Below are 17776 nucleotides of genomic sequence, written 5' to 3'. Positions count from 1 at the left end.
GGGGGTACAATGACAACGATCCATCCCATCAGGGTACAATGACAACGATCCATCCCATCAGGGGTACAATGACAACGCTCCATCCCATCAGGGGTACAATGTACAATGACAACGATCCATCCATCAGGGTACAATGACAACGATCCATCCCATCAGTGGTACAATGACAACGCTCCATCCATCCCATCAGGGGTACAATGACAACGATCCATCCCATCAGGGGTACAATGACAACGATCCATCCCATCAGTGGTACAATGACAACGCTCCATCCCATCAGGGGTACAATGACAACGATCCATCCCATCAGGGGTACAATGACAACGATCCATCCCATCAGGGGTACAATGACAACGCTCCATCCCATCAGGGGTACAATGACAACGATCCATCCCATCAGGGGTACAATGACAACGACCCATCCATCCCATGACAACGCTTCCATCCCATCATCAATGACAACGCCCATCCCATCAGGGTACAATGACAACGCTCCATCCCATCAGGGGTACAATGACAACGATCCATCCATCAGGGGTACAATGACAACAGGGTACCATCCCATCAGGGGTACAATGACAACGCTCCATCCATCCCATCAGGGGTACAATGACAACATCCATCCCATCAAGGTACAATGACCATCCATCCCATCAGGGGTACAAATGACAATCCATCCCATCAGGGTACAATGACAACGATCCATCCCATCAGGGGTGACAATGACAACGATCCATCCATCAGGGTACAATGACAACGATCCATCCCATCAGGGTACAATGACCATCTCCATCCCATCAGGGGTACAATGACAACGATCCATCCCATCAGGGGTACAATGACAACGCTCCATCCCATCAGGGGTACAATGACAACGATCCATCCCATCAGGGGTACAATGACAACGCTCCATCCCATCAGGGTACAATCCATCCATCCCATCAGGGTACAATGACAACATCCATCCATCCCATCAGGGTACAAACGATCCATCCCATCAGGGGTACAATTCCATCCCATCAGGGTACAATGACAACCATCCATCCCATCAGGGTACAATGACAACGATCCATCCCATCAGGGTACAATGATGATCTCCATCCATCAGGGTACAATGACAACGATCCATCCCATCAGGGTACAATGACAACATCAATCCCATCAGGGGTACAATGACAACCTCCATCCCATCAGGGTACAATGATAACGATCCATCCCATCAGGGTACAATGACAACGATCCATCCCATCAGGGTACAATGACAACGATCCATCCCATCAGGGTACATCGATGTACAAACAGCGATCCATCCCATCAGGGTACAATGACAACGATCCATCCCATCAGGGTACAATGACAACGATCCATCCCATCAGGGTACAATGACAACGATCCATCCCATCAGGGGTACAATGACAACGATCCATCCAGCTCAATGAACATCCATCCCATCAGGGGTACAATGACAACAGTACAATGACATCCATCCCATCAGGGTACAATGACAACCATCCATCCCATCAGGGTACAATGACAACGATCCATCCCATCAGGGGTACAATGACAACGCAGCTCCATCCCATCAGGGTACAATGACAACGCTCCATCCCATCAGGGTACAATGACAACGATCCATCCCATCAGGGGGTACAATGACAACGATCCATCCCATCAGGGTACAATGACAACGATCCATCCCATCAGGGGTACAATGACAACGATCCATCCCATCAGGGGTACAATGACAACGATCCATCCCATCAGGGGTACAATGACAACGCTCCATCCCATCAGGGGTACAATGACAACCATCCATCCCATCAGGGGTACAATGACAACGATCCATCCCATCAGGGGTACAATGACAACGCTCCATCCCATCAGGGTACAATGACAACGCATCCATCCAATCAGGGTACAATGACAACGATCCATCCCATCAGGGGTACAATGACAACGTACAATGACAACGATCCATCCATCAGGGTACAATGACAACCATCCATCCCATCAGGGGTACAATGACAACGATCCATCCCATCAGGGGGTACAATGACAATGACAACGATCCATCCCATCAGGGTACAATGACAACGCATCCATCCCATCAGGGTACAATGACAACCATCCATCCCATCAGGGTACAATGACAACGATCCATCCCATCAGGGTAGGGTCCATCCCATCATGACAACGATCCATCCCATCAGGGGTACAATGACAACGCTCCATCCCACAGGGGTACAATGACAACGATCCATCCCATCAGGGGTACAATGACAACGCATCCATCCCATCAGGGTACAATGACAACGTATCAATCCATCAGGGTATCCATCCCATCAGGGTACAATGACAACCATCCATCCATCCCATCAGGGGTACAATGACAACGATCCATCCCATCAGGGATACAATGACAACGCTCCATCCCATCAGGGGTACAATGACAACGCTCCATCCCATCAGGGGTACAATGACAACGCTCCATCCCATCAGGGGTACAATGACAACGAACCAGCGTACAATGACACACAGTAAACCAATCCACCACTCCACCTTTTGCTTCTTACCACCAGATATTTGCTTGGGTGAGTGAGTGAGTTTAGTTTTACGCCACACTCAGCAATATGGCAGCGGTCTGACTGACTGAGTTTGGTTTTATGCCGCTTTTAGCAATATTCCAGCAATATCACGGCGGGGGACACCAGAAATGGGCTTCACTCATTGTACTCATGTGGGGATTCAAACCCGGGTCTTCGGCGTGACGAGCCAACGCTTTAACCACTAGACAACCCCACCGCGGCGGCAGTCTGTAAATAATCAACTCTCGACCAGACAATCCTGTGATCAACAGCATGAGCACCGATTTGCACAATTGGGAACCAATGACATGTGTCAACCAAAAATCAGCGAGCCTGACCACCTGATCTCGTTAGTTGCCTCTTACGACAAGCATGTGGTACTGAAGATCAATATTCTAACCCAGACCTTCACGGGTGCTAATTGCTTGGGTGGTCATCCCAGTGACACATAACAAATAGGTTTGGTTGTGTAAGAAATGTTTAACAACAACTTGCCTTGTTGCTTTACGTTATTGGCATAAGATATCATAAGGATAATATTAGCTGAGCTTACGTGACCAAACAAAAACTACTACCAAAATCTCGAAACAATTAAATACACGACTCAGCTCTCAAGTGATAACTAAAATCGCTGAGAGTGGCTATTTGTCCCAACTCACCCTCAGTCTGAAGATAACATCATTTCCGGGGCAGGTTTGCTCTGCCTTCTCCAGCCAGAACTACAGCAAACAGAAACATGAAATAACACATGTTAACTCACTCACCAAGCAGGTTTACCTAGTTTTTTTCTCATACATTTGGAACATATGAGAATTTTCGAAAGAATATCCACAACTTTGCAGAGATCCTACAATGTTTTAAAATGCATCATTTTCCAGGACAATCACTGTCTTTGAAATTGTCATGACGTAATTGTACAAATATATTATTGGAGAAAGAGGAAAGCCCGTGTTCAGCAATGAGAATGTCCCAGTGCTGTCTGTATCTAGTGAAGTCATCCTTCATATGGTTACGTGATCTGGATACCCTGCGGCATGTAACAGCAAAGTTATCTGGTTAATGACAGGAACTATTTGAAACATACAGGGATGAGAATGGGTACGAGTGAAAACAAGGAAAATGAGCCGGGGATCTTGAGGGCCGCAGCTTTTGACAATTAACAAGAATGACCCCAGCGCGATCAAATCCGTGGAATTCCACAGAAAGTTCTCATCCCTGAACATTGCCTGTCTTTACATTCGTTGTATTGAGAGGGATATTTCCTGAAAGGTGCCTGTAGAAAACTCACCCGAGCTCGCTCTGGATCCATTGCCACCTGTGTACACAGCTCACAAACTGTAACAGAAACAAAAGATTGTGTTAAAACAAGAAATAAAATCTCGAAACTAAACACTGCTGATTCAGCTTTAATAATTACTCACTAAGTAATATAAAAACTCTATCCATTCAACAAAACAAAACAAAATAAAATGTCCAGATAGTTACAAAATTTAGGCTGAAATATTGCTGTACTGATTGTTATTGGTTTTCGCCTCCAACCCTTAATCAGGCAGAATTCGTCTCTCAGGTGAAATTTCTCTCTGTAATATTCAAAATGAACTTTCAGCCAATGATATTTGGTATCTTTGTATTTTGGCAATTCCAAATGACCAATGAACATAGCTGTAGCAAATTAGGAGCCATGTGACCATGCAGTTAATTAAAAAAACGAGGTTTTCTATAAATCTCCAATTTAAACACAGTTTGTGTTTTTACTGATAAAAAATGTTAATAAACCGATACACTTTCAATTCAAAACAATTTTACACGTAACAGAGCACACTTGTACCAGTTCAGTGCATAATTTCGAATTGCAGAATCAGAAAATTCATTCCAAATTATTAGCACCCATTAGCCTTTCCTGGAATTTTGCGAAACAGCCGACTGGTTTCCTGGAATCGGTTCAAGAGGTGTGTTCAGTAACAGTACCGGAGTGCTGAGTGTACATGTTATAACGTCTTATTAGTAATCCAGTGTTGCATTCAGGAATTTGGGATTAATGGGGAAATCCCCCTTAACTCTTACAAAAGAGGAGGACCTGACACCAAGCAGAGGTTATCAAATATTGACTAAAGATTGGTATTTATCCTTACAACAGAAACGTGAGCCTTGTTGATGCTTCAGGGCTCGAAAAATTAAAAAATCTGCCCTCGCCCAGTAATATGAAATTTCCACTCGTCCTATGCAACATAATGAAAGTAACTTTAAATTATCTTATTTCAAAATGTTTGCTAGGAATAGAACTACAATAAACATTATTTACTTTGTCTGCTAATTCGCTCACTATTTAAGATAGCTGAACTTCAAAGAAAAATAAAAATGTTACTTCCCTTGGCTTTGTAAGACAATACACAGTTCAGATTTGAAATATTTGAGAAAACTAGCAGATTACAAATCAATGTAGTGGATATAACAAGTAGGGAATTCCCAATTTTCAAGCTGATCCAACAACATTCATGTTGTGACGATTTTTCTCATTGGTCAGTTTATTAATTATAGCCAATCAGGATATTCGGAGCACTTAGGTTACAAAACCACGCTGCGTGATATCTGTTGAAAAAGGATACCAAACGAACATCAAGACTTAAACTTTGCGGTTAGTTTTCGGAGGATTTAAAAATACTGCTAATCGGGAATGACGATGTTAAAACTTAAACTTATTGTTTTGAAAAATAGTTGGGTCAGAAAACGTACTCGTCCTGTAGGCAAATTATGTTTTTCACTTGCCTGAAACAAATTTTACTCGTCAATACGAGCGAACAAGTGGAATTTTCGAGCCCTGTGATTACTATCCACAATTACGGTAAGTTATATTCACGTCATGCAATTGTCAAACTTTCTGGATACCATATATTACTGTAGATACGCAGTATCTTTGAGGTCCAGTTTTGGTGTCGGCTTATCTACAGGTTACACTTTCCTGAAACTTTTTTTCAGGGGGTAAGAAAATGACATTACATATCACTTTGCATGAACGAACAAGAGAAGATGACTTTGTTAGTATAGACAGTAAATATTCAGTTCTAATCCTTAGGGTTAGGGTATGGCAACCTTTCAGGTCCTTAGGGAGCTGACACATCTTTAATAGCAAAGAACCCGTTCAATCCTTAAAGGGTTACGGATTCACTTGACCTTTGCAAATAAGCGGGGACCCGGGTGATATGTCATCACTGATGACTCATTACCATCCGCCATAAAATACAGTCGTGCCCCGTTTCTCCGAACCTCAGATATCCGGAAAACTCGCCTTCCGAACAAAAATTCCTCAAAACGAATTCACAATGTTGTAAAATTACGCACTTATCCGGAAATCTGGTTTCCGTAACCGGACAGTCATTTTCACATAGAAAATTATATGCATTATTTTCTCGTATATCAGGATGGCTGAGCAGCTGTCAGTAAAGTTTACACACGCATTTTACCGAGTGGACTTGCGTGCCCTAACATAAAAGAAGTCTGCAGTCTTTGAAGCGTGAGAGGATTAACTACCTGTAATTAGCAAGAAGACACTGAGTTAATTTTGAGTTGTGATTGGCAAGGCAAGACATCCCCGTTGTTTTGGTAGTGACTTAAATCCGGGAGTTTATGTTAGGTACAGGAACAATGCAAACGCGTGGATGACATCCAAACTGTTTCCCGATTGGTTGCTAGCATTTGACAGACAGATGCATGTACAGGTATGTTCGCACGTGTTATTGACTTGAATACTTTATTTGACAAGATGATATTTGTGGATGCACAGTTATTTGTTGTTGTCTTTTCAAAAAAGATTACATCTGAGGTCTATTATGTTCGTTTCTTTGTATGACCTTTTACATATCTTCCGTGGTTCAGATATCCGGAAATTCGTTTATCCGGACAATTTCAAGAAAACCACAAGTGTCCGGATAAACGGGTCACGACTTTAGTAACAATATATAGGACCTTGTTTCCTCCGTCCGTCACTAGAACTTCACAACAATCACACATTACTAGGTAAGTTCAAATATGAACGAGCAGATGTCACTAAGATGACATAATCCCCTGCCGCAAATTATCAAATCAAACTAAAAAAGTAATGAAAGTGAAGGTCGTAGTTTAAAATGAAGTTAAATGTCAACAAAAACATGAGTCAACCTCTCTTGATATCTTGCTCTGTAGCTGTTCAAACACACAAATATATTCAAGACTCACTCTGACCATGACATGAATATCATGGTGTATGAAATACGCAAAAATAATAATTATGATATTGCTTATCAAAAAACATTCAAGAGAAGTCTTGAAAGTCAATTAAAAAATCCAGTGAACCGTTCTTGAGATATCTTGCTGACAATCTTAACATGCAGGTTAACAAAAACATGCTGAAATCTTAAAAGTGTCACCGTGACCTTGAAAAATCATGTGACGGTCACCAAAATCAACTGGGCCCTGTACCTTCCCCAGATGAAGCTTGGTGTCAAATATGAAGAAAATCCAGAGAATGGTTCCTGAGGTATCTCGCTGACAAGGGCAAGACTTTAAACACCCCTTGTGACCTTGAAATAAAGGTCAAGGTCACCAAACCTGACTGGGACCCAGGTGCCAAATATGAACAGAATCTACAGAGTGAACTAGCTAAGACAGATCCTAACTAGTTAGGACAGGAGTTAGGATACCGTTAGGATAAGACCCATTCTCGAAACGATCCTATCCCTGTCCTAATTTGAGCTACCGATCCTAACTAGGATAGCGAGCTCTTCAGTAGGTGAGATAGAAAAACATTCATTGAGTTGGGGATTCACCTAAATATTACCCATGATTCATTCCATAAAAACCCAACTACATTCTCGTTTACAAGATAAATGGTAAGACTAGAAATCGAAGTAAAAAGCTTAAAAGCGGTGAAATTCAGCTTTTGGTGGACTTAGTAGATCTAGAAGAAATTATAATTAATTATATAAAATACACATCTTGTATCCAGAAAAATAGAGTGAATTAGTACTTGAACATATTCAAAATATTTAATGAGATTTTTTTATATCTATTTGTTCGAATTACCATACTTCCAGAAAAAAGTATTGTTAATATACTCAGTATTTTATATTTGATATTTTCATCACATTATAGTAGTTTTGAAGTTTTTGAAAATTCATTTATTTGACAATGAGATAACATTTTTACTTAGGAGTTTGAAAGTCTGCCAAAAAAGCAATAAGATATGTGCAAAAAATATTTTCATTTTATTTGTTTTTTTATGAAAATCTCGCAAACTGAAAATTCACCTAGGAAATAAACAGGAGTTACTCCCCCTATCAAGTTGGCCTTGACATTGACATTTCACGGCAATGTGACAGAAAAGAGCAATGTTGTGATTAAATGGCAGAGAATAGGTAAGAATTGAACAAATCTCTTTTGTAGATCGAAAGAATACGTGCATTGCAACAAGTGTGTCTATTCTTTACCAATAAATTGATAATATTAACTAAAACAACTCTTCTTAACTCATCCAAACTGTGTGCTGTTGTAAATTCAAACGTAATTTAGGCGAGTTATTTTGTTTGACGTCAAAATTGGTGAACAAACAAGAACCACACCATGTTGACTTCCACTAAGATAGACTTAGGACAAGTCAGAAACTATCCTAGTATTTGTCCTAAGTTAGGATATCCTAGTGCTAGGATAGTTTTCGAGAATAAGGTAGGACACCTATCCTAGACCCTAGGATCAAAGTTAGGATATCCTAGGGCTAGGATCCTTTCGAGAAGAGGTGCCCAGTATCTTTGAAATTGAACAACACAGCAATACTGGTGGTCTAATACATATAGCACAGGATCAACAGACAAGTCAGCTAGACCATAAACTGACTTGGTCTTGCCTGTTGGAATCCCCACAAAAGCTAACACCTAAAACTTAATAAATCTGATGAAAGTTTGAAAATTAATCTTCAAGTAACTCACTTTTGATGATCAAATCTTTCTGAGTGCCATCAAGCTCCAGGGCCCTGAAAATATACAGTGGTGAAATGCACTGATACTGACTAAATCAATGTTGAAAAGTTAATACTGCTGTCATTTAGTGGCACATCGTGGTGTAATGAAAAGGTATTATAAGAAACCCAAGTTATGCAATATGTATTGGTAAAGTGACAAGAACTGGCGACTCGTAAATATCATCTGACATTAAAAGAATAGAATGTCCATAACTAAGAAGACTGTAATGCAGAGGTACAGATAAGCTGCGTATCTGCGTAAATTACACAAATGTTTATGAGAAAACACAATTCCTATTCAATGATCCAAAAAGTTATCTCGAGCTCTGGTAATGAAACAAAATGGATGCTACATGACACTACCTCTTGTAACATTCCAAAGCCTTTTCCTTTTCATTTGTCTTAAGGAAGATATGTCCCATGAGCTTGTGTGCCTGAGGCACCGTCTCCCTCACACTCAGGAATGATGACAGGTACCTGGAGGGGAGAAGCGGCACTTTTATGTTAATAATATAGACACAACTGACCACATGCTGATCACCATCTATAATAAAATATCCAAGCAACAGTGCAGGCTAAACAAATCGACAGTTGGATAATGTTGATGGGAAGAACTTGTAAAGATTATCAAAATGAAAATTGTGTCATTAACAATATCTTAAGTTAACGATTGTGACAATGTTAACATTTACCAAAACGAACTTGTGCCAAAGACAGCACGCAATCTGCCCATTAAATGTTTTACAGACAAATACACTCTTTGCTTTGTTATTTTGTATATTTATCAATAATCGATCAATATTTAGTTAACAATCATTGACATACATCATTAGTCCTACCATGAAAATATTAACATGAAGACATGCAATCAACAACTCATTCAGCCTGACCACATCATTCATTGATTGACCCCTTGCTACATACCTGTAGCTGGGGACTTAGATGGAACCCTCAATTCACACACCACCAGTGCAATGTGGACACTAGGGGTGAAACGGTAAATTCCGTATATCGTGGGATTAGTAGAACCGCAGTATTTGTGAAGTGAGGTGAAATTGAGTTTAATGTCGTGCTTGAGAACATTTCGCTCATATGACGATGTGCATGCGTGTGTATTTGGGCTGCTTGTACTAGCCCAGACTTAAGCTGGTTTTACAGTGCTAGCCCACTGAGATACCATGCCGCAGTGAAGCATGAATACCCCACTCAGACACATTATACTGACTCCGAGCCGACCAGTCCTTGTTGTACCTATTAATGCCGAGCGCCAGACTGGGACCAACAAGTACCATGTTTTAACGTCTTTTGGTATGACGCGGTCGGGGATCGAACCCGCGACCTTCCGCTCTCCGGAGGGAGGCTCTAACCACTACATCACGGAGACAGTCGCAGTATTTGTAGAACTGCAGTATATCAAACCGAAACGGTCCAGACCGAAGGCCTTGTACCGCAATACGTACCGTACCGCTTCACCCCTAGTGGCCACATATTACACTGACGTATCTATATACAACAAATGATAATGATCAATGATAACTTGCTCATAACTACAGGCCTTTCATTTCACATGTACCTTTTAGCAATCTCATATTCAGACACATCAAAATACAGCCTTGCTATCTGGTAGCCTCTTGAGTTTTTCTGTCAACAAAAATACATAGATCAAATCATTATCAATTCACTTCTTATAGTCTGTTTGCAGTGAAAACATACCGATGAATTTCACTTTAAACAAAAAAGTAAAGCAAAGTGAAATTAAGATCGCGAATCCTCATAATTTTACCTTGCCAACTGAACATTTAAATCTCAGAATTTTATTCAACTTATGTACTGGTAAATTATAAATATTGGATGATTGCTTGTGTTTAAGATAAAGTTGTCATTCATAAGTTAATGGGATATATTGTTGTTCATGCAATTAGCAAAAGAACAGCGAAGGTTTCTTAAAACCCATAAAATAGGATATATCTAAAATTGGAAGGAATCTGCAATGTCTACAAGCCCCCAAACACTTTTTAGTGTGGAACCATCCCACCGATTAGATACATCAGGTGCAGGTCTACAAAAATGTACAGTACATTGTTTGAATCTCCCTTTGCATTGACCTGTCCATATTCCCTTCCTTTCACCAGATGTGATTTAAACCGGGCCATTCACTATCATGGAAACAGTTCCTTTCGTTCACCAAACCCTAAACCTAACATAAATCGTGGACTTTTAGTCCTTTTGTGAGTTCTCTAGTAATTGTTGTGTTAAGTTTTGTTAATAATTTTAGTATATTTATAAATATTATTTGGGATGGGGGACCGGGAGGAATTCTTACCACGGCTAGAATGCACTTTACCGGGCGTAGCCCCACAGCCCGCACTGTCTCCAGCGATGTCTTGCTATATCGCAGTAAGTGCTCCGTCTCCCTTCACTTGCATCTTTTGTTAATTTTTAAACAACCCTTTACGATCCTTAGGGTTAGGGTTTAGGGTTAGGTATGGCACCCTTTACTATCCTTAGGGTTAGGGGTTAGGCACCCTTTACAATCCTTAGGGTTAGGGGTTACAATAATCTGAAAAAGTGTGCCAGGTAAAGTGCAGTACTCCCCTTACCACTATCACAAACGTTCAAAGTTCTTGAAAAATTAACCAATCCGAACTTATTAATTCCTCAGTATGTTCAATATAGTCCACAAAACTTCGCATTTTTGAAGCACCAGTCCTCTCAATTATGTTGTTATTGTTCGTACTACTCCACTACATCCTAATACTGTAATACTAAATGAATAACGTGTTACATTTATAGTAAATAATAAAGATTGAAAGTAGTTAAAGTAAGCCTATTTGGTATTTCGAGACTTCCATAGATGTGTAAAACTTGATGACATAACTTATTCTCTTTCTCACCTCCTTTTCATTCTTGATTCTTCCCAGCACATTTGCAGCATGTCTATCGACGTCTTGCTTCGTTCGAAACATGGTCTCAGGCTTCTCACTTTCAACTATTTTCTTCAGAACATGTGAGTATGCGGCGCATTTAATTTTCCGCCATTTTTCTTGATCACAAACGGTTTTCAACGAATGAGGCCCTCAACCAACGTGTATGGCTTCACACTGTAGTGTACAGAGCGTCTGAAAGAGCGAAATCTCAACGATGACTAATTAAACACGAAACACATTTTCCTTTTATGTGTTGGGATATACATAGATTACTAGCGCTGTGAATATTGACATTCGACTCGTACTTGTCTTTGAATTGGACAGCGTTCCGCTCGCACGTTGCGCACCGGTTTCCACCCTTGCACCGGACTTATTTACGACAGTTTATTACGGAACAGTGGGTGATGGAACTTGCTAATATCGGTTTCTATTAGACACAGTAATATATACTAACAAACTGTTCAGTGATCAGCTCTTAATATGTTTTATTAACGTAGCGGTTGGATGTTGTAAAGTGAATTGCGAACCACTTTACGGTAGTAGGTACTCGTGTAACCTCGGGAATTTCCGGCCGATATCGAACCCGAAGCACCAGCCCCAAATTACGAAAACTTTCCAGCGGACAGTTCAATGTCAAATGTGTTTTGATGCCTAAATAATTGTTCCTAAATAGTACACGTCACAATTAGAGCAGCAATACAATCTTGATCAACAGTAAAGTGTTGCGAAACATACACAAAGAAATGCTAAAATATGAAATTACTTCTTCTTGCAAGTGACCAAGTAAAAACTTCTCAACTAGTTGTGGCGTTAAACTACCAAACAACCTCGACGTTAGAAAGGGAAGCAGGTTCTACAACCCACCAGGTTTGGGTGTGATTGGTTGGTTTGTTGTTTAACGCCACACTCAGCAATATTCCAGCTATATGGCGGCGGTTTGTAAATAATCGAGTCTGGACCAGACAATCCAGTGGTCAACAGCAGGAGCATCGATCTACGCAACCGGGAAACGATGACAAGTGTACCAAGTCAGAGAAGCATTGGGTGTGGCATGATAACGCGATCTGTAACACACCGTCACAATATTTCTGAACTTTCTCGTAGACCAGGGATAATCTTCTATCTTCTGAACTGTAGAATTTTTACATTTTAAAAAACTTCTCATTGATATAAATGTGCTCAATACAGACAGGCTACAAACAAATAGTTATACTACTCAACAGTAAAAGTGAAATAAAGGTTAGTAGGTTACACGGATTGTTACATAGAAATGTGCAATTATAAGAATTGTAGCAAGAGGACTACACTAATAAAGGCCTTATGCCCCAGCACTGATGTGTTAATAAGTAGCTTACTCATACACGTTCAATATAGCCGTAATTCTAATTCAGTAAAGTTAATTACACATGTATTAATTGAACACAATAGGTTTTGATTTTACATTCAGTTAATACAACAGACAATATTGTAAGGGGAATATTTACTAATTGACTCACGCATCTTTTAGTGAAACAACTTAATTTCTACTGAATTCACATATCAGGACCGTCCACTATACAGAATACAAACGGATAGAAGCTATAGGCCCGACTAATCTGTAGATTATAAGGATTATATACCAAAGTGGATTTCTTCTTTGATTGGCATTCTAGAAGTTGGGTAGATGAAGAATGAGGACTATTTTTATGGATATACAACTTCTTTATTCTATATAGACGACGTTTCGACATACATTCTAATGTCGTTGTCAAGCAAGTGGTACATGGGAAGTATTTTGGGTGATTTATATAATGAGATGTTTGTACAATTCAATGGGGGATGGGGCGAAAATGAGTTGTTTATACAATAGAATAGGTTGATAACCCAGGATTAAGTAGGTTGATAGGAAGCCAGTAAAGAACATGTACATAGTTGTATACATAAGGGATTAAGGATGTTGATGGGCAGCCAGTAGGGAATGATATACATAGGTTGTTTACATAAGTGGTAAAGGGACTGTTGGGAAGCCAGTGGTGAAGTGATGTTTACACAATGGATAATGTACAATGGTTGAGTAGGGTTACATGAAGTTTATTGGGCAAGTGATGATAGGCCTTGGGGATGAAATATCCTTCATCTCTGTTGATGGCTGGGCAAATCTTCTTTATGTGGACATCTTCAAGTAGTTTTCGGGTTTTGAAATCGGGCCGGTTCCTTTCGATGACTTTGGTGGTGTTCCAACTGATGTTGTGGTTTGGGTTGGCTTTAAGGTGGTCGGTTATGGCGGATTTAGAGTCTTTCTTTCTTACTGAGGCCTGGTGTTGTTTGATCCTAATGGTGACTGTTCTTGATGTTTCACCAATATAGGATTCGCCGCAGTCGCATTCTATCTGGTAGACGACATCTGCAGGATCTGGCTTCTTTGCCGGGGTGGGTCTGCCTGTGGCCTGCAGGAGGTTCTGTATAGTGTTGCCTCTTTGGAAGATGACATCAGTGTTGGCTTGCTGTTTGAGGAGTCGTCGGATGTGGTGGCTAGTTGGTCCGATGAAGGGGTGGCTGATGGTGAAGGGGGCTGCTTGCTGTCGGGGAGGTTTATAGTCAGGGTCGAGGGTGTTGTTGATGGTCTGGTCGACGAACGATGCAGGATATTTGTTGTAGTTGGTGAAGACGTGTCTCAGGTGGTCCAACTCGGTGTCTAGTGATGCGGCTGTGGAGCAGATGTTCTTGGCTCGTCTGGTCAGGATTGAAATTATCCCTCTCTTGGCTTGGATAGGGTGACTGGGGGAGAAATGGAGATACTGGTCTGTATGTGTTGGTTTCCGGTAAACGCTGATGTTGAGCTTCTTATCATCTCTACTTCACATGGAAAGATAAAATAGTGCAACAGACCCATAGCCTTCCTATGGGTTCACCACTATCCCCCCTCATTACCGAGATCTACATGACCCATCTAGAAGAAACCGCCCTTGAAACGTCCCCAATCCAACCCACCTGCTGGTTCCGTAAAGTAGATGATACTTTGTCATCCTTCCTCCATCTGACGACCCCAACGTCCTTCTCCAACACCTGAACTCCCAACACCCCCGGATGCAGTTTACTATGGAATTAGAAAGAGACAACCAGCTTCCCTTCCTAGATGTCCTGGTCCACAGAGATGACAAGAAGCTCAACACCAGCGTTTACCGGAAACCAACCCGGGGACGAGCGAACGCTTTAACCACTGCCCCCACGTATATAGATGTAATGTTAAAGGCTGATGTTTGTGTTTCTTAGTTTTGGTAATTCTGAATTACAAAGTGAAAGCAATGTGATATGATTTGCAATTGTATTTCAACATGAGGGCCTAACTAGGTTTACAAGTAAATACAAATCACTGCAAAGACATTACTGTGGCTGAACCAGATAGAGAGCCACTTCAAATAAATACCAGTAATTAGAACAATAATGAAAGAGATGATAATATCCACCTCACGGCAACAATGGTCAAGTTTCCGAAAATATGAGTATCCAGGGCAACAGTGATCTCCACTAGGGCTGGGACGGGTAACCCGGATACCCGGGACGGGTGGGTAATGAGTTGGACCCGGGTACCCGCCTCAATACCCGGACCCGTTGTGATCATGTGACTAATAGATTAAACAATGTAAAATGTTATTCTTTCATGATTAAATGTTGTATTGTCTTTGCAGATTTAGACATAATTTACAGCCACCTGTTTTGAATATAATACATGGTTAAGATATTGAAAAACTCGAAATTTTAGCCTTCGAGTTGAAGAATATATTGACATTTCTTACAAATTTGATGTCAGGAATTAACATAACGGGTATCAGGGTAGGGTAGGGTAATAGCTAAGGGGTGGGTTACCCGGGTAGAAAATTTGGACCCATCCCAGCTGTAATCTCCACACGATTACTGGTCTTCTTGTAACTTGAGATGTAATGTGAGATGAGAGGCAAGAGTTAGCTGCACATATAAACATAAGGACAAAATTCAACTCCCAGCATCAGAATATAATGGAAAGGCCCATATAGGGTTGTAGTACCTTCTAGAACTCTGTCTAAACACAACACAAGTCTAAACATAGCACCCCACTGACTCTCCCTGACTTTCCATATGTACAATGTGTTTCACTTGGAACATTTTTACACAATATTTTACTGCCACTTTTTTGTGTAAACCCAGTGTAATTACTTTGCATTATTGTATATGTTTACGATATAATCCGAAACGTCACAATTAGTTTTGCAAGTAGGATGCGTTCCCATTCAAAATCCGTTCCGAACTAATGTCAACCCGCTTCCGGGTCGTTTCACCCGGGTTGTTTCATCCCAATCCCAAAGGTTTATGGCCGAGTCAGCGAAAATCCTTCTTCAACTACGGAAAAAGGTGTCCGCTCAGTCGGTCCATAAGGAGGGGGAGTTGGTTCCGCACGGTATCACACGCGCTATCGGGGCTATATCAAAAACATAGAGAGGACACCTCTTTATCCCGACCAAGCAATATTAAAACAATGTCGATAACAAGAAGCAAATCATTGAAGCCTTCGATGACACCCCTCATTATCTTTTTGTATGTCCCAACTATGATGCTTTTTTCGCGGTTTCGGGACCCTGTAAGTTGAGATCTTCGCGGAATCGGGCCGACACCATTCCAAACTATAGGTCAGTTCACCAAGAGTTGTTTTACCCAACTAATTTAGTATTCATGGAGAATGGTATTGATCTCATAAAATCTCATCTCTTCACGCTTAAAACTTAAATGAACATTTAAATAAGTCAACATTTTGTTCAACATTACACTTGCATTTCTGCCAAGGCAACTGCATGTTTGGAGATCTGCTTCAGTTGCAAGAAGAGCGTAAGACCGCGTCAAGATGGACTGCAGTGTGAAACTGTGAAACTGTGAAACAGAATATCACGGTGGCACACCAGACAGGTAATACGGTCATAACAACTGTTTGATAAGAATGTTGCATGCATGTTAGTACACAGTGCTCGTATGGACCCATCCCTTACATACTTAATACCCATTTGATAACTAATGTTTAACTCATACCTTTTAAATACCCAATGAGTAACTTTCTGGTGGTGCTGGATTGCCATTTTATGTTCTTGTGCCACTCTTTAGAAGTGAGGCTGACCAAGTGAAAACCTAAGTGCGCCTGGTTCAGAATGGTCTTCTATCAAGATACAATAGGCAGAAACTCAAGAAGACCCACGAGAAGCTTCTTAACCTCTGGACACAGTACAGAGACAAGGAACAAGTCCATTCCTGTCCAAGGCAGCTACTTGCAGCTACACAGCCAATATGAACTGATATAATTATTCAAACAATCTGTATATGCTGTTTCGACACTATGCACAAAGATGAATAAAATACTGAAACAAGTTTATAGTTGATAATAATAATTATTATTATTTGCTGGGGTGAAACCTCTAAATGAGGCGAAACTGTGTGGGGTGAAACAACCTGGGTTGAAACTGTGCTTGGGTGAACGTGTTTAGGGTGAAATAACCCGTTACCTGTCAACCCAATATCCATGAGCACAGATAGTGAGCTGTCGTTTTTAATTTTGTTTACAAAAACCCTTAAATAGTTTGCAATTAAAGTTTGGCCTCTAATAGTTTTCAATACAAAATGAATAAAGATTCTCAGCAGCATACTTTCTGTTTTCACGATGATCGCCAAGTAATCAGCTTTTACCCAGTACACTAGACTAACAACTAGTCTCTGAAATGAACATATTTTACTGAAAAAAGTTCATAGTAAAAAAATATATATATCATGGAAAGGAGCCCTGAGACTTTCTTCATTTTCAGAAGCTGAGGAAATCTAGACTTGCCACATTTTCTAGACTTGCGTGGGCTTTCTTGGATATATTTGCTTCAGGGTCTGTACGACAGACTACCAGTACACTTCAAGTCCTTTGAAACACTGAGGTTAACGGAGATCATCATCAACTCTAGCTCTAACCATAACATCTACAATATCAACATCAACAGCATTATCAACCTCAACGTGAGCGTCAACGTCAACAGTAGTAACGGCAATCTCAACATCAACTTCGACATCGAGGTCAGCATAAGCACCAACGTCTACAACAATTTCAGGTGTGTCACATTTAGCATCTGATTATATCAGCAGACTAGAACAGGCTACTTCTAGGATGTCTATACCAATGGACTCCTTAGTAAATGGGCTGAAACCTTCCGTCAGGCAATGGGTCTAAAACAAAGAGCCCAGTATATTACAAGAAGTGCGTCAGCAAGGTGAACATACAGCCAAGTCATACC

The 17776-nt window shown here is 40.7% G+C and overlaps 2 protein-coding genes across 2 annotated transcripts in view; both read right to left on the bottom strand.

The window, feature by feature from the left end:
• The window catches only part of LOC124277977 (RANBP2-like and GRIP domain-containing protein 8), a 56021-nt gene extending 44383 nt beyond the window's left edge, over positions 1 to 11638 (bottom strand). The window contains 6 exon segments of the mRNA XM_046713708.1: positions 3245 to 3304; positions 3874 to 3920; positions 8543 to 8586; positions 8938 to 9051; positions 10148 to 10215; positions 11469 to 11638. Coding sequence (XP_046569664.1) covers positions 3245 to 3304; positions 3874 to 3920; positions 8543 to 8586; positions 8938 to 9051; positions 10148 to 10215; positions 11469 to 11540 — 405 coding nt within the window. The 5' untranslated portion in view covers positions 11541 to 11638.
• A 1887-nt stretch (positions 11639 to 13525) lies between these two features.
• On the bottom strand, positions 13526 to 14506 carry LOC124277968. The gene is made up of 2 exons (XM_046713697.1): positions 14472 to 14506; positions 13526 to 14336 (listed from the first exon to the last, which is right to left on the bottom strand). The coding sequence occupies exons 1-2, from the start codon at positions 14504 to 14506 to the stop codon at positions 13526 to 13528; spliced, it is 846 nt and encodes a 281-aa protein (XP_046569653.1).
• Positions 14507 to 17776: the final 3270 nt, after the last annotated feature.

The sequence above is a fragment of the Haliotis rubra genome, unplaced genomic scaffold, assembly GCF_003918875.1.
Source record: "Haliotis rubra isolate DU_JTF1 unplaced genomic scaffold, ASM391887v1 Scf106, whole genome shotgun sequence".
NCBI lineage: Eukaryota > Metazoa > Mollusca > Gastropoda > Lepetellida > Haliotidae > Haliotis > Haliotis rubra.
This window is presented reverse-complemented; position numbering and strand designations above follow the sequence as displayed.